The sequence below is a fragment of the Dendrobates tinctorius genome, unplaced genomic scaffold (assembly GCF_039654945.1).
Source record: "Dendrobates tinctorius isolate UK_male_01 unplaced genomic scaffold, ASM3965494v1 ptg000224l, whole genome shotgun sequence".
Lineage (NCBI taxonomy): Eukaryota > Metazoa > Chordata > Amphibia > Anura > Dendrobatidae > Dendrobates > Dendrobates tinctorius.
The window spans coordinates 149,596-174,515 of record NW_027361891.1 but is presented as its reverse complement, the minus strand read 5'-3'; the positions used below and the strand labels follow the sequence as shown (position 1 = coordinate 174,515).

At 45.8% G+C, this 24,920-nt stretch overlaps 1 protein-coding gene across 4 annotated transcripts in view; it reads right to left on the bottom strand.

Moving 5' to 3' along the window:
• Window positions 1-19,145: 19,145 nt before the first annotated feature.
• SRGAP1 (SLIT-ROBO Rho GTPase activating protein 1) overlaps window positions 19,146-24,920 on the bottom strand; it is a 129,970-nt gene continuing 124,195 nt past the window's right edge. For 2 of the 4 annotated variants that reach the window (XM_073555431.1, XM_073555433.1), the window contains exon 20: window positions 19,146-22,776. In XM_073555431.1, the coding sequence (XP_073411532.1) occupies window positions 22,396-22,776 (381 nt within the window). In that variant the 3' untranslated portion in view covers window positions 19,146-22,395. The remainder of the gene's footprint in view (window positions 22,777-24,920) is intronic. The other 2 variants (XM_073555432.1, XM_073555434.1) reach the window with 1 other exon arrangement.

Below are 24,920 nucleotides of genomic sequence, written 5' to 3'. Positions count from 1 at the left end.
TGTCCAGTTTGTCCTGAGTATGCTGGTACCCCATATGTGGGGGTAAACCTCTGTTTGGGTACACGGTAGAGCTCGGAAGGGAAAGAGCGCAGTTTGACTTTTTCAACGCAGAATTGGCTGGAGTTAAGATCGGACACCATGTTGCGTTTGCAGAGCCCCTGATGTACCTAAACAGTGGAGACCCCCCACAAGTGACACCACTTTCAAAACTAGACCCCCTATGGAACTTATCTAGATGTGTGGTGAGCTCTTTGAACCACCAAGTGCTTCACAGAAGTTTATAACGCAGAGCCATGAAAATAAAAAATCTTTTTTTTTCCACAAATATTTTTTAGCCCCCAATTTTTTATTTTCCCAAGGGTATCAGGAGAAATTAGACCCCCAAAGTTGTTGGGCAATTTTTCCTGAGTACGCTGATACCCCATATGTTGGGGTAAACCACTGTTTGGATACATGTCGGGGCTCGGGAGGGAGCACTGTTTGACTTTTTGGACGCAAAATTGGCTGGAATCAATGGTGGCGCCATGTCGTACTTGGAGACCCCCTGGTGTGCCTAAATAGTGGAAACCCTCTCAATTCTAACTCAACCCTAACCCCAAAACACCCCTAACCCTAATCCCAACCCTAACCCCAACACACCCCAACCATAACCCTAACCACAAGCCTAACCCTAATCCCAATCCCAACACACCCTTAACCCTAATTCCAACCCTAACCCTAATTGCAACCCTAATTCTAACCCTAACCCTAATTCTAACCCTAAAGGAAAAATAAAAAATATATTTTCTTTATTTATTTTGTGTCCCTAGCTAAGGGGGTGATACAGGGGGGCTTTATTTTTTTTTGTATTTTGATCACTGTGATAGTTTATCACAGTGATCAAAGTGTACCTGTAAAAAGAATCAATGAATCTGCCGACCGGCAGATTCGCGGGTACACTGCGCATGCGCCCGCCATTTTGTAAGATGGCGGCGCCCATGGAGAGAAGACGGCTGGACACCGGGAGGTATCGGGACTCATGAGGTACCGGGGGGCTATAGGGGGCGATCGGAAGGCAGGGGGAGCAGATTATTGCGGCGGCTGCCGATCGCCGCTGCCAGCCGGGTGGGGGGGGACGAATCACGATCTCCAGCCATGTCCGATGCTATTGCAGCATCGGATATGGCTGGATAGTAATATTTTATCAAATTTCATTGATGAAATATTACTATCGCTCTGATTGACTGTCACTTAACAGCCAATTAGAGCGATTGTAGCCACCCCCCTGTGGTAAAGTACAAAGCCACCTGTATCTGCAGGTCGGGTGACCTTTCAGTGACCCCGGTCACCCGACCCGCAGGGGGGGCTTTAAACTCATGACGCCACATACAGTTGTGGCCAAAAGTATTGACACCCCTGAAATTTTGTTAGATAATGCTCCGTTCCTTCCTGAAAATGATTGCAAACACAAATTCTTTGGTATTATCTTCATTTAAATTTGTCTTAAATGAAAAAACACAAAGAATTGCCCTAAAGCCAAATTGGATATAATTCCACCACAAACATAAAAAAGAGGGTGGACAAAAGTATTGGCACTGTTCGAAAAATCATGTGATGCTTCTCTAATTTGTGTAATTAACAGCACCTGTAACTTACCTGTGGCACCTAACAGGTGTTGGCAATAACTAAATCACACTTGCAGCCAGTTGACATGGATTAAAGTTGACTCAACCTCTGTCCTGTGTCCTTGTGTGTACCACATTGAGCATGGAGAAAAGAAAGAAGACCAAAGAACTGTCTAAGGACTTGAGAAACCAAATTGTGAGGAAGCATGAGCAATCTCAAGGCTACAAGTCCATCTCCAAAGACCAGAATGTTCCTGTGTCTACCGTGCGCAGTGTCATCAAGAAGCTTAAAGCCCATGGCAAGAGATTTCAACGCAAGATTGTGCGGATGTTGGATAAAGAACCTCGACTAACATCCAGACAAGTTCAAGCTGCCCTGCAGTCCGAGGGTACAACAGTGTCAACCCGTACTATCCGTCGGCATCTGAATGAAAAGGGACTGTATGGTAGGAGACCCAAGAAGACCCTACTTCTTACCCCGAGACATAAAAAAGCCAGGCTGGAGTTTGCCAAAACTTACCTGAAAAAGCCTAAAACGTTTTGGAAGAATGTTTCTGGTCAGATGAGACAAAAGTAGAGCTTTTTGGGCAAAGGCATCAACATAGAGTTTACAGGAGAAAAAGAGGCATTCAAAGAAAAGAACATGGTCCCTACAGTCAAACATGGCAGAGGTTCCCTTATGTTTTGGGGTTGCTTTGCTGCCTCTGGCACTGGACTGCTTGACTGTGTGCATGGCATTATGAAGTCTGAAGCCTACCAACAAATTTTGCAGCATAATGTAGGGCCCAGTGTGAGAAAGCTGGGTCTCCCTCAGAGGTCATGGGTCTTCCAGCAGGACAATGACCCAAAACACACTTCAAAAAGAACTAGAAAATGGTTTGAGAGAAAGCACTGGAGACTTCAAAGGTGGCCAGCAATGAGTCCAGACCTGAATCCCATAGAACACCTGTGGAGAGATCTAAAAATGGAAGTTTGGAGAAGGCACCCTTCAAATATCAGGGACCTGGAGCAATTTGCCAAAGAAGAATGGTCTAAAATTCCAGCAGAGCATTGTGCGAAACTCATTGATGGTTACCGGAAACGGTTGGTCGCAGTTATTTGGGCTAAAGGTTGTGCAACCAAGTATTAGGCTGAGGGTGCCAATACTTTTGTCTGGCCCATTTTTGGAGTTTTGTGTGAAATGATCAATGTTTTGCTTTTTGCTTCATGCTCTTTTGTTTTTTCATTTAAGACAAATTAAATGAAGATAATACCAAAGAATTTGTGTTTGCAATCATTTTCAGGAAGAAACTGAGTATTATCTGACAAAATTGCAGGGGTGTCAATACTTTTGGCCACAACTGTAGGCATCACTGGTCATAATGGCGCAGGTATTCATGACGCCTATGTGGCGTCATTGGTTGGGAAGGGATTTGTTACAGAACCACTCAGCACCCAGGATATGTTGTGCAGTTATATGTATATATAATAGGTTCCATGTGAGATGCATGTCCCTAATGTATCAGCAGTGTCCGCCCTCCCCCCACCTTTGTAATTCCCACAGTAAACATCCGCAGGCTCCGGCCACCTGCGGCTTTTGTAATACATGTCTGGCCTGACGCTTGTCTATTGGCCGGCCCTCTGTATCTGTGTGATATATTCTGTGTCCTGTGAGTAAAGTGTTGTCAGACTGGAAATACATGGAGAAGCAGTGATCTTTTATATGCGCCCATGCACTCAGAGGAATTCCAGCCAGCGTCCTTCATTCAGACTCCAGCCAACACAGAGCGGACCTCCGAAAACACGGGGTGGTACTGAAAGAGGTACCCCAGCTTGGTAGACTCCGTTACAGGGTTAATCTCCAACAAGGTTCTCACTGTTGGGTAATATGCCATTAGTTTTCGTACTTTGGCTTCGGAGTTGGGGTGGAATAATGAGGCGCTGGTCGGAGCCTTCTGACATAGGCTGTCAGGTCAAATTAAGGATGAGCTCGGTGGTCGAGATACCCCAACCTCTCTCGAGGATTTAATCTCTCTCACTACGCGTATTGACCAATGGTTCCAAGAGCGCTCGCGTGAATCTGCTCGAAAGGAGGCCTACTCTGTCACATCTGACCAACCACAGGCTTCTCAGTCCATGTTCTGCAGGGTCTTCTTCCACTGTACCTTCCGAACTGATGCAAGTGGATCGGCTCAAAATTGCAGAGCAACAACGTCGTGAGAGACTCGCACAAGGCCTATGCCTATACTGTGGAGATGCTTCCCATTTGCTTCATTCCTGTCCAGTGTGGCCGGGAAACTCATCCACCTAGGACAGATAAGAGAGGCCTCCATAAGTGTATGATTCCTTTCTACCTTTAACCCTGTCTGTCCAGCTGTCCTTAGGTCTTAAACGCTCTTCAGTGGTGGCGTACGTGGATTCAGGAGCGGCAGGGAACTTCATTAGGCTTGAAGAGGTCGAAAAGTACCAGATTCCAGTAAGAACCCTGGTGAATCCCCAGTTGATTGCTTTGGTGGACGGCAGACCTTTACCGGAGGCTGTTACGAAGGCTACCGAGGAACTGGAGTTGCAAGTTGGGTCCCTGCATCGGAAAAAGATTGCTTTCTACGTTCTCTTTGACATGTCCCATGCTCTTCTTCTTGGCCTTCTCTGGTTAAGGGCGCATGAGCCAATCCTCGTTTGGCATTCTGAAAACACTTCGTTGGGGCCAGTTCTTCAAGAAGTGCCTGCTGCTTTATTCGGAAGTTCTCCTCTCCGGCAGGCGCAAGATTCTTCGTTAAAAAAAAAAAAAGGACAGCTTCCTCCGACCCTGTATTGACTATAGAGGCTCGAATAACATCACGGTCAAGAACAGGTATCCACTGCCGCTAATTCCAGAGCTTTTTGATCGCTTGAGGGGAGCACAGGTCTTCACCAAACTAGATCTTTGTGGTGCCCATGGGAGCTGGAGCAGTCCTTTCCCAGAAGTCCTCTTCCGGACGCTTGGTCACCTGCGGCTTTTTCCAAGGCGCTTTCTTCGTCTGAGCGCAATTCCATTGGAGAAAGTGAGCTGCTGGCCATTAAATTGACTCTTGAGGAATAGCGTTACCTTCTCTAGGGGGCAGTACATCCTTTCATAATTTTCTCCCACCACAAAAATCTGTCTTACATCCAGACTGCTCAGAGGCAACCCCCGGCAAACAAGGTGGTCCCTGTTTTTTTTGCCCTCTTCAATTTTGAACTTCACTTCCGACCGGGCAATAAGAACGTCAAGGCAGATGTTCTGTCTAGGTCCTTCCAGCCGGCTGACGCAGAGGATCCTTCTCACATTATCGATCCATCCAGGAATATCACGGTGGCTCCTCTAGGTCTTGCTAACTTATCCCCGGGGAAGACGTTCGTTGCAGAAAGTGACAGAGAAAGTGTGTTACTCTGGGGCCATTCTTCCAAGTTGGCCGGTCATACTGGGAGGAAGACTCTTCTCTCGCCACTATTGGTGGTCCTCTCTGCGCCAAGATAGAGGATTATATAGCTTCCTGTCCATCCTGTGCCAAGAACAAGACTCCAAGGCTACTTCCCTCCGGTTCTCTGCAGCCTCTTCTGGTACCATCGGCCCCATGGCAACATATAGCCATGAATTTTATAACCGATCTCCCTCACTCCTCTGGTTGTACGGTTATCTTAGTGGTCGTGGGTCATTTCTCTAACATGGCCCACTTTGTCCCTCTGCCTCGCTTGCCCTCTGCCTCCAAATTGGCAGACTTTTATTTCTCATATCTTCAGAATTCATGGATTTCTGCACCGCATCGTATCCGACAGAGGAGTTCAGTTCACTTCCCGGTTTTGGAAATCTCTCTGCGAGCTTATGAATGTGACTTTGGACTTCTCTTCGGCCTATCACCCTCAGACTAACAGTCAAGTGGAACGTACCAACCAGATCCTGATGTCATACCTTCGACAAATGCTCACCAGTACAATTGGGTCAGTCTTCTTCCTTGGGCAGGATTTGCTTATAACAATCATCCCAGCAAGTCTTCTAACAAGTCTCCTTTTTTCATTGTCTTGGGACAACATCCTAATATGCCTCTGCCAGTTCCTCCAGTCTCGGGCATGCCTACAGCTGACTCTGTCCATGGAGTTCTCCAAGATATGGGAAGAGACCAAAGGAGCACTTGTCAAAGCAGGTAACAAGATTAAGAAACATACTGATAAAAGGCACTTGGACCCACCTCATCTTCCTGGTGACAAGGTATGGCTTTCATCCAAGTTCATCCGACTTAAGATTCCTTCCTACAAGTTGGGTCCTCCATACATCGGTCCCTTCAAGATCTTGGGACAAATCAATGACGCGGCCTACAAGTTGAAATTGCCTGCCTCGCTCCGAATTCCCAACACCATCCATGTCTCCCTCCTCAAACCCAAGGGTATTTAACCACTATAATTCATTCAAGAGGGTGGGATGTAAGGAGGGGGGGTACTGTTACGGCGCCTGCCCCACCGGTCCCAGCATACTTACCTCACTCCCCGGCGCGTCGCTGACTGGAATCCTCCTGCATCTCTCTTCTGCTTCCTACTTTCTGGCCGCGTCGGGGACCCCGTCCTCCACGCTCGCGCGCATCTGACCCCCTTAGACTAGAATTTTTTCTGCGGTGTTGCCATCAGTGTGTCAAGAGTGGGAGAAGAGGGTTGCATTTACAATCCAACACAATGGGCAGCACTTTGAACTTTATAAGTGGTCATAAACAACTCATGAAAGATTAAAGTTACATTAAAACCAAGCACACCATTGTTTTTCTTGTGAAATTCTCAATAAGTTTGATGTGCCACATGACCCTCTCCGCATTGAAAAAAACAAGTTTGGATCCAAAATCCAAAATGGCCGACTTCAGAATGGCCACCATGGTCACCACCCATCTTGAAAAGTCCCCCCCCCATATACTAATGTGCCACAAACAGGAAGTTGATATCACCAACCATTCCCATTTTATTTAGGTGTATCCACATAAATGGCCCACCTTGTAGATTTGGACTGGTAAAACCCCAGTAATAAGTTAAATGAATAACTTTTTGTGATACACAGGGAACTGGAGTTTATTTTTTCCTAGTAAAAAAAATATATATTTCCAGGACGTCCACCTGACAGCACCATGGAGGACGTCCTCCTCCTCCTTACAGGGACAGGAAACACACGAGAGGTTAAAGGTCACGTCCCACCCCCTCTTCCTCAGTGTTTTTCCTGTCCCTGCACGAAGGGACACACGAGAAGCTACCGGAGGGGCTCAGGGGATCGTACGGCCAGTCCAAGCCTTCCCCTGTCAAGAGGTCCCGGGGCCGAAACTCTCCAGGGGGGAGTCCCTCTGCCCCAAAGGCCAGGAGCAGGACGACGCTCCTGGAGGGAACCGTTCCTCCCTATGGGAGGCTCTCGGCTCCAAGGACTCACCGCATGGCAGGTGATGGTCGGCTCCCCGCAGGCTGCAGGCGAGGCGGGCACCGACGGGCGACCGGCGCAGCGGCACTGGGAGGCAGGAACGAGGCCCCCGCAGTCCGCCATTGCAGGCAAAGAGGCCGAAGCGGCAGTCTGACGCTGACAGATGGGGGTCGGCTCCCCACGGCGCAGGACAGAGGAGGCCGCCATAGTCGCGCGCAGAACAGGAAGTGGGGGAGGCGGCCTAGCGCGAGAGGCCGCGCGTCACATCCGGTGACGTCAGACGCCGCCCCCTGAATCCTGGCGCGCGCTTCTGACAGCCACTGAGCGCTCGCCCCTGAAGGCCAGACAGCGCTCGCTATCGAGACTCGCCACTGAACCACAGACCGCTCGCCTGGGGGGTCCACATCGCGTGCTCCTAAGGCAGAGCGCGCTTCTGGAGAACCAGGGAGAAAGCTTCGGTGACTGCGCCAGGATGGAAGGGGTCGCTCCAGCAGGTGGAGGGGTAAGTGCGCATAGCGCAGACCACCCTCCCCCGCCCATTACCCCAACCCAGATCTGAATAGGTGCCCCTTCTGTATTATTAGGAGAGGGGAGCCCCGACAGAATCCCCCTCGGGGACGAAGGACCCGGCAAAGGCCACCTCCAAATCGGTCAAGTGCCCAGTATGCAGGGTAAAGCTGCCAGACGCATATAACAAGACCCTATGCGGACCCTGTACCTCAAGGGTCGTAGGCGAGGAACAGCCATCCCTCCTAGCCGAAATGAGATCGCTGATAAGGGAGGAAGTTCGGGCCTCTACATCCAGCCTCGCACGGCGTCAGTCTCCCAGCCCAGGGCCGAGTCGCAAACGTCCAAGGTGGGAAGCGGACCCAGAGTCGGAAGAAAGCCCTAGTGAGGAGTCCGAATTCCGGGATTCGGATCAGGGAGAAGAAGGCGAGATCCGGGGGGATAGACAGGATCAGAGCAGGAAATACCTATTCAGACTGGAGGACACAGACGGGTTGGTCCAAGCAGTCAGAGATACTATGCAGATAGAGGAGGTCCCTAAACCACAGTCCAGACAGGACTTAATGTTCGGAGGACTGGTGGCCCGGAGACAGGTAGTGTTCCCTGTAAGTGAACACATCAAAACGATGGTCCAGGAGGAGTGGAAGGAGGCAGAGCGTCGACTGACACTCTCCCGAGACTTTAGAAGCAGACTGCCTTTTGATCCTGAGGAAACCCGGGCATGGGAGGAAATTCCTAAAATAGACGTCCCAGTCGCTAAAGTTACCAAAAAGACGGCTATCCCATTCGAGGACTCATCAGGTCTTCGAGACCCGATGGATAGGAAAGCAGACGTCTTACTAAAAAGAGCGTGGGAGACGTCGGCGGCTCTTATTAGGGCCAACATAGCAGCCACCTCGGTGGCCAGATCTATGTTTTTGTGGATGGGGCAGTTGGAAGAGCATCTAACCAACAAGACCCCTAGATCAGACATCCTAGCATCCCTTCCGCTCATGAAATCGGCTACGGCGTTCCTATCCGATACATCGGCCGAATCGGTAAGATTTGCAGCCAGAAACAGCTCCCTCTCCAACGCGGCCCGAAGAGCAGTCTGGCTCAAATCCTGGTCAGGGGACAAGACTTCAAAAACTAAGTTATGCGCCATCCCCTTCTCGGGCCTGAGGGTATTCGGGCCAGCCCTAGATAACATTCTAGAGTCGGTGTCCGATAAAAAGAAGGGATTCCCGGAGGAAAAACCCAGGCGGCCCCAGCCCTTTCGGAGAGGCCCCTTTCCTAGGAGGCAGACCGAGTTCAGGGGTCGGGCAAGGTCCAGAAGAGGCTCCTATAAAGGCTCCTTCAGCCAGACCGGAAGGGACAGAGGTCCCCCATTCTCATCAACCTCTAGATCAGGGAGGCAATGACGCCATAGGCATTGGGGGGAGACTTCGCCACTTCGCAACAAACTGGTCCCGAGTTACCCGCAATCAGTGGGTTCTCAAAACCATCGCGAAAGGCTACAACATAGAACTTTATTCGCCTCCCCCCGAAAGATATATTACCCCCACTGTCGTCCTGGAAGACTCCGCAATGTGGACGGATCTTCAGGACATGGTAAAATCAAAGGTCATAGTACCAGTTCCCCCGTCAGAAAGAGGGAAAGGGCACTATTCGTCCCTGTTCTCGATCACAAAGCCGTCCGGCGAGGCCCGTACCATCATAAACCTGAAACCACTGAATGCCTGGGTCAGGTACAAGAGATTCCGGATGGAATCGGTCCGATCCGCAACCCCGCTGATAGATCGGGACGCCGTCATGTGCACCCTAGACCTAAAGAAGGCCTACTACCAGGTCCCTATCCATCCTTCATCCCAGAGGCTGCTAAGGTTTGCGGTCAGTTTACCAGCCCGGACCTGCCACTTCCAGTTTCAGTGTCTTCCATTTGGGTTGGCCTCAGCTCCCAGAATCTTTACAAAGCTGGTGGGAGAAGTAGTGGCCTACCTGAGAGATCAGGGTATTGTGATCATACCCTATCTAGACGACTTCCTACTGGTGGCAAGATCCAGGGAAGCGCTCGTTCGCGACAGAAACCGAGCGACTACGGTAATGGAGTTCCTTGGATGGGTGATCAATTGGGAGAAGTCGAACATCAGGCCAGAAACCAGGAAAATATTTCTCGGGGTCCTCCTAGACTCAACCGACAGAATATCCTGGCTACCCGAACAGAAGCAGAAGATTATTCAGACCAGAACCAGAAACCTGCTGAGACGTCAGTGCTCCATAAGAGAGGCGATGGAGGTCCTGGGCCTCATGACGGCCTGCATCCAGTGCGTCCGATGGGCACAATTCCACTCAAGATCACTGCAGAAAGAGATCCTTGCGAGGTGGGACAGAAGTCAGGCCTCGCTAGACAGACCCCTAAGGCTGCCAGAACAAGTAAGAGAGTCCCTTCGGTGGTGGACACGTCCAGAAACCTTCAGGTGGGCGTACTTTGGACAGCCTCTCCATACGTGGTAGTCACCACGGACGCCAGTGTGTGGGGCTGGGGAGCCCACATAGAAGGGAGAATCTTCCAGGGGAAATGGCCAGTAAACATCAAGACCAGATCCTCCAATTTCAGAGAACTCTACGCGGTCTGGGAAGCGCTACGGCGGAACCGGTCGATACTAGTGAATCGTCACGTCCGTATTCTATCCGACAATATGACGACAGTGGCATTCCTGAAGCACCAGGGAGGGCCCAGACATCAACCACTACAGGACCTAGCGGAAAAAATATTCGCTTGGGCAGAAAGAACAGTCCAATCAGTGACCGCGGTACACCTAGAGGGTTCCCAAAACGAAGTAGCAGACTACTTGAGCAGACAACGGATCCGCCCGACGGAATGGGAACTGAACGAAGAGATCTTCAACCATCTCTGTCAGCGTTGGGGGACCCCCAGCATAGACCTCTTCGCAAGCCGAAAGAATTCAAAAGTCCCCAGGTTCTATTCCCTGAATCCGACGGACCACCCAGAGGGTGTGGATGCCCTGAGTCAGACCTGGGGAGAATCCCTCTCCTACGCATTCCCGCCACTGGCCCTCATACCGGCAGTGCTCAGGAAGATACGCGAGGACCACGCACGAGTGATGCTGATCGCTCCATACTGGCCAAAGAGAAGCTGGTTTCCCCTTCTAGGAGCCATGGCAGTCGGAAATCCAGTCGAGCTACCCCTGTGGAAGGACATCATCCACCAGGGCCCGATCTACCATCCAAACCCAGCAAGACTTCATCTATCGGCTTGGATCCTGAGAGGGACATCCTGAAGTCAAAAGGACTGTCGGACCAGGTCATATCCACCCTACTGGCCAGTAGGAAACCGGTGACATCCGCAATCTATAGAAGGATATGGAAAAGATTCTGTCTGGAAGGCGGCAGGTCCGATCTCGTGGCAGGCAGCCCTGACCTCCCTAGCATACTAAGTTTTTTGCAGGCAGGTTTTAATAAAGGCCTTAAACCTAGTACTCTAAAGGTCCAGATTTCAGCCTTAAGCGCCTTCTTCGATTACCAGCTAGCTTCACATCCCTGGGTAATAAGATTTATAAAAGCCACGCAGCGCCTGCGCCCCACGATTAGGCAGCTCACCCCGCCTTGGGACCTGGGCCTGGTACTCAGGTTTCTCTGTACAGACCCCTATGCTCTAGACGAGAAAATAACCATCCCTGCCCTTACCCGTAAAACGGCCTTCCTAGTAGCCATTACCACGGCCAAAAGAATAGGGGAGATCCAGGCCCTGTCCACTAAGGACCCATATTTACAGATAAGAGAGGATAGTATAATCCTAAGGTTAGACCCGGCATTTACCCCGAAGGTAGTCTCCTCAAAGAATCTAAACCAGGAGGTAGTGTTACCATCGTTCTGCGACAATCCCCGTAATAAAAAAGAACAGCGCCTTCACTCGCTGGACGTGAGGCGCGCGGTGCTAGACTATCTAGAAGCCACCAATAGCTGGCGCATCGACCCAAACTTGTTCATCCTCTTTGGGGGTAAAAATAAGGGGAAGAAAGCCTCTAAGGCGTCTATCGCGCGCTGGATTACCTCGGTAATCTCTGACGCCTACCAAGCCGAAGGCGTTAGCCCGCCAGGGTCCATAAAAGCCCACTCTACAAGGGCGGTATCAGCCTCATGGGCTGAACGGGCGGGGGCCTCGGTTGACCAAATCTGTAGAGCAGCAACCTGGGCCAATCTAAATACATTCTGCAAGCACTATAAGCTTGACGTGTTGGCTGGTCAGCAGACCGCTTTCGGGAGAAAAGTTCTCCAGGCGGTAATCCCACCCTGAGGAGGTGCTTTGGTACTCTCCATGGTGCTGTCAGGTGGACGTCCTGGAAAATAGGTATTAGACCTACCGGTAATGATGTTTCCAGGAGTCCATCCTGACAGCACGGGTACTTCCCTCCCTGTTATGTTATGCTATGTTGTATTTCGACATGTCATATGCTGTAATATGATTATTTCATTAAACTGTTATTAGCATCATCCACCTTGCGGTACTTGTCAAATCACTGAGGAAGAGGGGGTGGGACGTGACCTTTAACCTCTCGTGTGTTTCCTGTCCCTGTAAGGAGGAGGAGGACGTCCTCCATGGTGCTGTCAGGATGGACTCCTGGAAACATCATTACCGGTAGGTCTAATACCTATTTTACTTGGTACACAGTGGTGCAACATACACCCAAAAGAAAGATTTTCAGCTTTTTTTTACTGGTGTTACATTTAAAGCAGTTGGTGGTCCCTAAAGTCATTTGAAACAAATATCTCACCCGATCGTTTTTTGTAACAACCATAAATCCCATGTTAGGCTACATGTGGTGTAGAAGGCCCTTTACACTTGTGACTAACCAAATGCTAAAAAAAAAAAAAAAAAAAAGAGAACAGGTCGTAATCCATGCAGCTTCAGTGCGAATGGAGAAACAGTCAGTGAGGCTTATTCTAAGACAGGACATGTCTGTAACATTAGTAAATCTACATGGTTTGTAACTGCAGGACAAAAATTGAATCGCTTGAGAGTTGGTCAGAGATTTCATCTCCCATCAAACCGCCCAGTAACATCCATCAGTAGAAGTAATAGGTGCTTCCCTCTGATCGGGTGTTTTTTTCCCTGAATATAAAAGTATCGCAGCTGGTGCCGAGCTACATTATGTCTGACTCCATGAACAGCTGACGCAGGCTTTGTTCCGACATGAGTCATCCGCATCTTTACTGTGAGCATTATGTCTTTTTATGGAATATGCTTTTACTGTACAACTTCCTTCTAGTCCCCCATACATGTAGTTATTTCACATTCATTCTGCTCCCTGATAGATGCATTTAACACCTACGCACCCCTCACACCAGATGCATGACCTCAATATCAAAAGAAAGCATTTAACTCTTTCTTTAGAACATAAAGACTGTCCTCCATACATGGAAATCTTATTTTATGTGAACAGCGACTGCATATCTGGCTTTCAGATGTTTCTTAAGGATTTTATATAAGTTATGAAAAAAAAATATATTAATTAGTTCCTCATTTTTATTGGTAATCATAATACTTATGACCCATGTTATTTTTACTAAGAAACATGTGTGAAGATTCCTTCACTTAAAGGACCTCTCCGGCATATTTTTTTTTTTATTTCAGCGCTGGAGAGGTGCAGCTCTTTTACGTTCTCTGCCCCAGTATTAAACTCCCCACCCGCCGTCTTGATCGTTCATTGGTGCTGCTCCGGTCGGTCTTATGCATGTTGTGACCTTGCCGATTGCTCCACTGCTTGCTGGAGTGATCCAGAAGTCAAAATTCAATGTAAGTCTCAGAGCTAGAAACAGGCCACAATGAGGCTCATATAGACTTGCACTGAGAGCTTGTGACCATTACCTCTGACTTCCGGTCAGTCAGGAGCCGCGGTCACAAGATGGCAGAGCGGGACTGCAGCGGCGCAGTGAAGAGCTGAAGACGGCAGATGGCGAGTATAAAATACTAGGATCAGGCAACTTACATTAGTGGCACTACTCCAGCGCGGAAATAAAAAAAAAAAAATCAATGTAATGCATTTGTGCCATGGCCAGGGGACCCCAAAAACAACAGATAAAACAGTAACATTCTTATTGGTAAAATTTTAAAAGTGTATGCACATTATATGTAATTGGCCTGTAGTACTATAATTAATAAAGCACTAAAACCCATGTCCCTCCCAATCCCAACTTCTACAGTGTTAAAGGGCTGTAAATAAAATACAAACATATAAACCCATGCATGTTTGCAGATCTCAAGGAGTCATATACACCAAACACATTATCCATTTGACAAGGGCTAAAACCATCATCTCCATTCTGGACATGGTGCAGTATCCTGGGAACATTTCAGGGCTGTACCCACAAATCTGAATCTTTTTGTATCTGCTCTGGAGGTTTTCATAGCGGCTAGTTCCAGTGACTGCAGCTTCACTACAAACCTATAAATGTACCTTAAAAGTTGATGTGTCATCACAACTAAGCCAGTTGGGCCCTTTCTTTGGGGATCCCAAAGTGGGTATAGAATATCACAACCAATTCCACAGCTCTCATTATTTGGGTACGTTCAATGCTGTTCCAGGTGGAGAACATGAAAAAGCTGCCAAAGATGTTTTTGTATATCAATTCATACAATAATCGTGCAATTTAGATTCTGAATTCTTTAAGAAATTGCTTCATTTGGTTTATGATTTCTGACAACCAGTAAAATATTTTACTTACAATAATTTGAAGACGGTTTTCAATTTAAGATACCAGAATACAGCAAGGCCATCATACTGGGAGATAAAATGTGACAACTCTGATCCCTGTACTGGACATATTTGTTCTATGAACTGCTGGAAGAACACAAAGATGCTATGGTTTACTTTTTTGATGACTTGAGATCTTTTTTTAATATGGTAATTTTAGATGACTTGGAGGTAATCCTGGCCAGCAGGAGACGGTCATAAAAGCCTTTATGCCAGGGGGGCGTGGTTTGCAGGGGAAAGGAGCGGACATGCTTTGCAAGAGCTCCTGAGATTCCCATAAAGAAGCTACTTCAAGCCTACAAATAAGTGGATTTCCTGCAGTCATCTACTGTGGAAGACCTCTATGAACAGGCCTGGAACTAAAGAAATGAAGATTGAGGATAAAAAGCTTCCTGCACCGTCTGGAAACAAGCGGCCTGAAAATGCTGTGTCATCCCCGCTGTCTGGCTGGAGAAAGATGGCAGCTGCAGAGAAGCCCGTGATAAAGAAGATGGAAGCGCTGCCGCTGAGGAAGTCTGCCGGGTCAAAATCTAGCAACCGGAGCATCTGCAGTGAACCGGGAAGAAGAGTGATGACATCACCACCGGCTCTGAGCGGCGGGAGGAGAGGCGGCAGTATTGGTGCAGCAGCTGAGCAGAAGAGGAGCGTGGAGCCGGCATTGCAGAAGAAGACTGTTGGGACATCATCTGGCCCAGGTGTGAGGAGCGGTCCAGGGAGTGGGGCGGTGATGTCGCCCCGGGCTGCCGGCGGGAAGAGGAGGGGTCGCTTGGTTTCCGCGGTGACGGAGAAGCATGAGATCGCAGCGGTGAGGCCTGTCGGGGCCCCGCTGGGTAGACGCTACTGTGCGGGAAGAGAAGATGGAGGAGGCAGAGCGGGGACAGCGGTGACATCATCGGTGAAGGAAGAAGCCGTGGCCCTGCTTTCTACACTTGATGCGGCCCTGTCAGCAGCTGAAGGGAGGATCCGGGGGACGTCGGGAACCTGGAGACAGAGGTCGGGACATCGTGCGGCCGGCGGTGGGAATGCAGAGGTCAGCGCGACTTTTGCAGCGGCTGGTGTCGGGCGCCGTCAGATGCCCCGAGACAGAAACTGGAGCTTCATACAGCAGGTGGTGGGAGGTCAGTGCTCACCTCTGATGAAGGAGCTGATAAGAGTTCTCGGGTGAGCATGCAGGGGGCAGAAACTGGAGCATGGCAGGAGGAGATGGGAGAGGAGTGTTCATAACCAGGAGGAGGCAACCTGAGATATGATGCAGCGGTGCTTGTGCCGGCGGCACTCAGAAATGGAGGTGCCTGGACTCAGCCTTTGGGGAGGGAGGAGCAGGGGAAAACTCCATCACAGCAGAGCATGAATGGGGGATCATCCTTTACTCCATCACAAGGGGAACAATTAGAAATCATACAAGGGCAGAGGGCTCTGGATGAGGAAGCTCATATATCCTTAACCTATAAAAAAGAACTAGTGGAATATGGAGGGAAGGGATCTGTGGATCGGTCATCTGGGGTGGTAAATAACATCCCTAGAAAACAATGCTACCAAAATCCCTGTTATTATAGGAAGGCAGATGAACAAGGCCTTATATAAGCCAAATGAGGCCGTAATTAACAATCGTAAATCCCAGGAGAATAAAAACAGCACTCTAAACAACCCAAATTGGGGGATGGGGAAAAAAATGGATTTCATATGGATCCTACCAACCCTATAGAAATTAAAGGGGAAGCGTATCAAAAGGTGGGAAGCTCCTAGATGAATGAGATTACTTTTGGCTTCGATGATGATCTGGAGAGCATTTATACTGTAGAATCCTCTGGTGAGGCTGACTCATATGAAGTGTATGGGAGCGATCCTTTTATTAATACCACCTTTAACAAGACTTCATCTTCATACTCTTCCTCTGAGGGGGATAATACTTCTGAGATTAACACTACGTTGATAGACGACATACCCGCCTCAGATGACCATCCTTCAGAAGGTTTTGTAGCTAGAATGTGTGCAGCCCTCTTGGAATCACTGGATGCTTCAGTAGAAAACCATGCTATTCCGAGAAACTCATTTAAGCAAAAAGAGTCCAAGGCATCTGAAGTCTTCATTAAAAATCTTTTTAGGGATACTTTGTTGCACCTAACTGATGACTCCTATCCTAATTCTGCTAGAAATTTTGATAACACCACAAAAAATCTTGAAGTACCCAACTCTCATGGAAATCATGAGCCCCGACCCCCTATTACTCTAAAATCGACTGACCTCCCTAATAAAAACCATGAGACATCAACAATACTAGCCGATGGTACCCATTTAACTTCTTTGATCTCTTCGAGGGTCTCTGGACGTTATCTCCATGATCCAGAGATAATCGATTCACTCAAACTTAAAAGCAACATATTACAATCAAGGGACTCTCAAACGCTGTCCATGTTCTCAGACTCATTGAATAAAATTAAAAAAGGACATTGTTTCTTTCAACTCCACCCTGGCTAATTATGAAGATTTTAAAAGAAAAAACAAAGCTAAAATACGAGGGATCCCTGAGTCAGTCCAGACCTACTACCTAAAGAGCTATATATCGTCAATGATCATCTACTTGTTCCCCAATGCCAACGAGAACTATCTAATCAAAAAAAACTTTTCGAATACGCAGACCACCCGCACTTCCGCAAGAATTAGCAAGAGATGTTATTGTGTCGTTTCATCCAAACTGGATAAGAAGTGCGCTTCTTGGAATGTTTAAAGAACCAAAATTCAAATCTTTCCCCTACAGCCAACTATCTTTCTTTAAGGACTTATAAAAAAGGAAAGCATTCTCCTCTACTACACACGAACTGCTACGTGCTGAGATACCATATTTCTGGACTCAATCTTCGACTCTCCTGGTCAAATATGCAGCAAGGGTAATTCCTATATCTTCTCCAGATGAAGGGACTGACTTTTAAGAGTGTGCCGGAATTAAGACTTCCAAGATCTCCCAGGGTATCTCTTCTTCGACCATGGCCGTTCATCCGGACTGAAGAACTGTACTTTACTTTTTTATTTTCTTCAGGTTTTCATACTTGCCTTTATTAGCATTATATTCCACTTTTATATTATTCTGGGATTGAACCGGACATTCCCCCCAATCGGTCCCAGGGGCATCACCAGATACCCCGGACGGGGCAGGCTACTATATCTTATACTCTACTCTAGATATGTTCACTAATTGACACACTGAAGGCAAACGAGAATAATTCTTTTTTTTTCTAGGTATTAATACGAAGATTTCTAAACTATTATTATAAGCCTTCTACGTTATTGTAGAGAAATTAAGCAACTGGATGTAACGTTGAGTTTGTAGTTTTTTTCTTAGCACAGATATGCAAACATTACAGCATATTTCTGTGCAGATTTTTATTTCTTACTGATATTTAACTGATGATCACGTAAAAGATTCTTTGTATTATTCGAGGCAATATGTAAAACTGTGGTCTCTGAGGTGTTATATATATATATATATATATAGCCTGTCTACTCCCCCCACTCTTTGGGGGATTTCCCTGTCTTTACAGGGAGATTTCTTTTTCCCTATCCCAGCCCTTTGTTTTTGTACACCTTCCCTTCCCTTTTGAAATTCTTTAAAAACCTAATAAAAATTATTTGAAAATAAAAGCCTTTATTCCAGAAAAAAGCTTTGTATAGTTGCTAAATTTTTGCGCAAAACGAGGCTGGAGAAAAATGTTACGTCTTTTTGCATTTTTGGCAGGATGGGGCAGGACAGGACATTGTAACCCCACTTCTCAAATTAATAACAAGCAGTGGCATTCCTTATGACCCAACGTATCCCAATCAATGACTTTGTACCTTGCCTGATACACTAAGAAGCCTGGGCCTCCCAATGAATCAGGAACCTCACACTCCACCCCACCTCCTCATCAAGACCAGCGTGAAAAATGCCAGTCTTGATGAACTGGGGCATAATTTATAGACAAGCAAATTATTTAGAGGTGTTTAAGTGGAGCAAAACCCCCTCAACCTCAAGTTTGTAGCATTTGATCAGACCAACAACCATTACATTGTTGTGAAATTTATGACGTTACGTTAAAGACGGAAGCATCTAACCCAATTTGAACAATTTTTTGGAAACTTGAAAAAATTCAATAAAAATGTGCAATAACTGAATATGTAAAATGGTATCAACAAGTATTTATAACACAAGTATCAGTTATCAGCTGAACAAGATATCCTGACATGTTGGCATTTCATTTTATCAGATGTTTGATTTCAAAGTCCTAACTGGTAAATATGTTTAACTTAATTGCAAAAAAAATAAAGAAAAAACAAGTTATGACAAATTCATAAATCGCATGACTTTAAAAAAAATTACAAATGATGAATCAGGGCCGTAGTGTTTTATCTGATCAAAAAGTCTTCCTTTATGGCAAGCCTTAATAAATAAGCTGGTGAAGTTACCTGTGGCCGTTTTCACACCTCTGACAGTTACTGTAAGAACAAATCATGATGTCCGCATGGCCATGGGTCTCCTGACCCGAACTCAACAGCTTTATTGGCATGTCTGATGCTGCTGAGGTCGTGTCAGGAGACCCGCAGTCAGTCCTGTTATTGCGGTCCATACTCAGATCATGAAAGTCGGATGTGAGAAATTGGCCTAAACCCAGCAAGAATCCCCTAAAACACTGTCTCCTCTTCCATCTTGCCCGCCTCTGGAAAGGATTTCATAAGTTACTCATAAAAGAAAAAAAAACAAAACACTTTTTTTGATACTCTGTTCTGTAAGTACGCTTTTTTTTTTAGCATGACCAAAAAAGGTTATAAATGTGTGCATTTAGTATAATTCGACAAAATATTTTATTATACCCACTAAATGAACATATCTCAAGTGGACAAAAGAGAGATGGCAATGGCTGACAGAACTATAATCTTTATTATAAAGAAAATCTACGGAGGAACAAACCTGGATGGACTTTGAAGCCTGTTATGGTACATGCCAAAATGTACAGTCATATACATAAAAGTGCATCAATCACAACAACTGAACATCACACGAGTCTTTGAAATGAATGCTAAACTTTTTTTGGTTCAGTTTTACTTTTTTTTTTTTTTTTTGGAGAGTGGAATAGTATGTAAAGGAAAATGTTAGACATGGCGTAAAAAGTTAAAGTTCCTCTAAAAGTTTAAAGGCACTTTCACATGTACATACTACAGATGTACACCCACACAAAGAATCAACAGTCAACAAAAAACTGCTATCAGTACTGTAATCCAAACTGACAGTAAAGACTATAAAGACACCTGGCTGTGCAAGAGTTAGTCCTGTCGCAGAAGTAACTCCGTGGGTCTTGCTAGTGACCGGGCTGTGTACACCGGTACACATCCATCTACAGTACTGAAAATACCTAGAACCATCTAACTAAACACGTATGTAGCAGTACACTCTCCAAGTGCACAGCTCCTAACATTCCTGTACGACACTAATTCTAATAAGTATACACGGTTTATAACAATATACACATTTCCAACTGTTAAAAGACATGTATTACTCCTAATATGTCACACGGACCAGAAAAATAACCTATTACCAGGCTAAACCGGTGCTTGAATGTCAGAAAAGAATTCCAGTTTGTTCCTGTGAGTTCTACGTCTCATCAATGATCATTAGAAGGAGAAAGACTGGCACACTGTTCTTTTAAAAGAATTGTGTGCTTGAGGAAGGGACTCATGGTCCCAACTTGTTGAGGAAGGAACCTCAGCACCAGACATGAGAGAATATCTTTGTCTCCCTCCTTATTCGGCAAGCTATAGTGCTTACTGAAGAAGCTGCAGTGGGAACCCAGATACCTGGAGCGCTCCGAAAAGTGTCGGGCACCGCTGCTGCATGTGTCGCGACTGTGTGACAGTCACAACACATGCATGGAGGGCCTGTGTGTTGTGACTCACACAGCCGCGACACATGCAGCTGCGGCGCCGAACAGTTGATTATTGGGAGCGCTCCAGGTATCCGGGTTCCTGATGAAGCTATTTGGTAAGCTCCATAGCTTGCCAAATAATGAGGGAGCTGAAGATATTCGCTCATGTCTACTCAGCACCACAAAGGAAAACGAGACTGTAGGTCTTGCTGCAATGACAAGTTTTTATATGGCAAGGAGTCAAAAACAGATATGGTTCATATCTGTTTTTGAGTCCTTGCCAGATCAAAATAAACTATCACTGCAGGAAGACCTACAGTCTCATTTTCTTTTGTGGTGCCAAGGTTCCTTCGTCATCCATGATTATGTTAGGACAAAGCCATATATGAAAAGCCAAGTCACTCATAGAGCTTCTTGGCCTAGCTTCAACTACAGGCTCGAGTCTGCGATGAGAAGGTATACAGCTTGTAGACTAATGACTTGCTTCTGTAGACTGGACTGCGTAGTGATAATTATTTTACACCACATGATCCGTAACTTATTATTACAGAAGCCATAATAAAATACTAAACTACTATATATATAAAAAATGCATCACATCAGTTTTATTTTTTTTTATACATGCCCCACATTTAAGATATGGGAGCTCTGTTCACATCTTAAAATAATTCTCCCAAATGTAGCTTAAAAAGGGTAGGTTTTATTTTGTAGATGGGAAATAACTGGAGCAGTCTATAGATAGAATCTAAGTGTAATCCCAAATGGCTCTCCAAAAAGGCTGACTGCACTTCACCAGGCTTATCTGGGCCAATGTATTCTGATTTATAGCACTAAAGGAAAACCTATTATCCACTGTGAATGCATTTACTAAGTAACCTACAAAAAAGTATATACGGTATATATATAAAAAAAAGCATAAAAAAAAGCAACACAAGCAACGTGCTGGCTGAAAGTATATACAAATCATATATACAACTACACAAATTATTACAATAAAGCAATGAAAAGGAGTACCAGAATAATATTGTAGGCCTAGAATAACAAGTAACATTTGAGGCCTCCTTCTTAACAGTGTGCAGTTTATACATTTTAATAGCAGGGTAAACTCTGCTCCCATAACAGATTAGTGGATTAATAGGCATGAAGAAAATGAATAATTTATAGAAGTAATAATAATATAAAGTGGCACTACTCGTGATCTAGTTGTTCTGTCTGGGATACAGGGCCGACATTAATACTGTGCTGACATTCAATCATTACCCAATCTATGACTCTTAGAAAAATGGTTCACGATCTTAAGGTCCAGGCATATCAGAATATAGTGTCATAGTGTTAATTTTCTGCCCGCTAACCTTAATGCCCCAAAGATACATAAAAAACACATTAGATAAACTCACTGTAAATAGAATATATTCTAGATTTTAGTTTGGCTCCATGGCTAACACCAGTGGCTACATAAACATGCCGAAACCTAAGATGCTTTTTGTAAGACGAAATCTAGGCAGGCACAGGAGTGTCTTTGAGTAGCAATACATTGTACATGTCTCTGTATATTGTGAGTGTGCAAAACGCCTTTCTTCCATATATATATATATATATTCATCTCTATGCAGCAATCTATAGAGACATAGATTGATATGTCTATCCTATCATAAGAACCACATGCAGTGCATATTGTACACATTAACATTTTCCTCCATTATTACTAAAATCGAGAAAATATACAGTCACTATAACAGTGGTTACAAGGGATAATAGTCGCCAGTCCAGAGACATCGTAGTCTGGATCTACCTCTCTAGAGGTTTATACAGCAAGCAGTAAGGCCCCAAAGGAATGTAATGGAAAACTTCTATGGAACTAACTACTGATGGTTTTTATTATTTTTTCAGGCCGCGCTGCGAACCGATAGACCCCTGTATCCACAGACCCCGGACTCACTATGAGTTGTAAAGTAACATACATGTACACCTGCGCTCAGTGTTTCTAGGATAGATGAGAAGTCTGTAACATAAGTGGGAAGCCATTGTGATCTATGTTGCAAAGTATAGAATTTGTGCAGCATCATATCTTCAAGTATGTTTCTATGTCTCTACGGCTGTAAACACGCAACAAAGTCCAGTTTCTTGTAATAAAATCTTAGTGTTTATGTGATCGTTTCATTCTAGTTCCAGTAAAAACATGCCACTACTGATATCATGGCAAAGCATACGTTCGCCTAACTACCCATAGAGTACTATTAAGCATGACATTACATTGTGCATGATTTGTCGGCGGCCCCTTGAGCAGCCTGGGATGGTCCTACACCAGGGTTAGTTTTTGGTAACACAATAGGTTTTGGCCTCAGAGCCGGAGGCTTTAATTGTACACCCATTCGAGGTGTGATCATAGGCTTAAATGTGCTCATTGTGTCATTAGATGTACTCGTGCTACGTCGGATTTGGGGCTCAGTGTTCTTGAGCATGACATTGTGAAGCGGACTCAGAGATTCTGTTGATATCGCTGGGGTGGGAGAGTTTTTGATTTGCTCAAGAGTGTCCAGTACAACGTCCGGGGCATGTTTTGCAGAACTCTGTAGTTCGAGCTCCCGTAGCTCATTTAGGGCCGAGTTCATGGTCTCTTCTATATCCTGCTTAAGATACAAAGAAAAAAGAAATCACACAGATTAGACCACAATCCTTGAATTCTGTAAAATACATAATTTATCATTGTTACTATGAATCGGAGTTCTAAATTACATAACCAAAGTCAAACCAATAAATTGGCTCCAAACCAAACAGAGAAGGTCAGCAATTAGAAAGACATTATATGAGTCGCAACACACCTGTGTGCTTGTGCATGACTATGGTACGCAATCGCTTCATTCTTATTAGATATACTAGATGGAGGCCCGATGCTAACTCATCAGGAGGGCGGTAATATCACGATGGGGGCAGGCTTTGCAGCGTTGAGAATGTCTCCCCCCCATGTGCTCACCCATCTATCCACTCTCTGTTTCCCCATGTGCTGACTTCTCCCGTCTGTGCTCTCTTCTTTGACCTGTCTACCCCATGTGCTATCCCCCTTGTCTGATGTCTCTCTCCTTCCTGTGCTGTGTTCCCCCCCTCATGTTCTGTCCCGATTGAGCCGTCTCTCACCCCTGTGCACCCTCTCCCCCATCAATGTGGCAGTTGTATTTTTTGAGCAAATAGGGGTTATATGGAACAACCCATGAATTATCAATTGTCTTTGAATGATGGTCGTATGTTCTCTCAACATTTCTGCGGTGACTTGGACAGCCGTCCTTTTCTTTGATGGTATATTCTCGGTGGTCACATTAAAACTGCGCATGCGCTCCTCCTGTACAAAGATGGCGGTGGTCAGTGAATCATTCGGCTGATCCCGGCGGCGGCATGTTCGCGACGATGTTCCGCAGGTGGTACCGCGCAAGAGGCTACATACAGCGTATACAGTGTATGTGTGGTGCGTACAGCGTATGCAGTGTGTGTGTGTGTGGTGTGTACGGCATATACAGTGTGTGTGTGTGTGTGGTGCGTACGGCATATACAGTGTGTGTGTGTGTGTGTGTGTGTGTGTGTGTGTGTGTGGTGCGTACGGCATATACAGTGTGTGTGTGTGTGTGTGTGTGGTGCGTACGGCATATACAGTGTGTGTGTGTGTGTGTGTGTGTGTGTGTGTGGTGCGTACGGCATATACAGTGTGTGTGTGTGTGTGTGTGTACGGCATATACAGTGCGTTTGTGTGTGTGGTGCGTACGACGGTGTTCCGCTGGTGGTACCGCGCAAGAGGCTTGTACCACCAGCAGTTTCCATATTGAGACACCAATCACTTTTGTGTGCCAATATGACAGTCGGTGAACTTCTGCCGCTTGCAGTTCTGGGCTCCAGAGTCCAGACACATCTGGACGGAACAGGATGTGAAAACATTACAAGTATATATTAGATATATATTTGTTTGGCGGATTTGGGAGAATACGGTTCTCCTGCATGCTCACTATGCTATCTCTTTGTCACTGACATTTTTGAGCCCTCACTAATGTTACCATCTTTTGCCTGCTGCCATTTATTGACTCCTACTTTGCTCACACATCATTGTCTTTTTTTCCCTTTTCATTGATGATCTTTTTACAATGTACAAATATGAGAGATTTTTCTAATAAGTTTTTTTTACACCAGTAATTATGACAATGAGGTTTTCTCAAAGTCTATAGAAGAGAAGGTTTCATCATAATCTACTGTAAGCGCAGTAGTCCAGGGAACTAGCCTGATTGCCATAGGTGATTTGCTGCAGCTATCACATGTTTAAAGGGGGGAGTCAAGTAATGATACTTTTATAGTTATGTCATGGCGTTTCTCCAGGTTTGTTTGTTTTGTTAAATAACTGGGTTGCTTAAGGATTTTTCCTACTTTTAGTATGGATTAATAAGCAAGGTTAAAAAAAACAGCAGGTAAAATATTTTAAAGCAGATCAGTCAACAAATTTCACAATGTAACCCGCATACATTATTAAATTGATCTTTTATAGTTGATGAGGTTCATCTATTTACTTTGAAAATCGATGTCAGAATGGCTATATAATCCTAAGCCTAAAATGAGCTTTTTATGAGCCCAGCTAGAGCGTGGGGGCGGTTCAACAGTACAAGTTTATTCAATCACCACCAATCCAGCTGCAGCTTGAACTGAGCAGTTGTAAGATTTCAGCAGGGAGAAGGAATACGGAGGATCGACCAATCAGGCTAGATGGGTAGAGATTCAGTCTCAGTAGGTATGTGGAAGG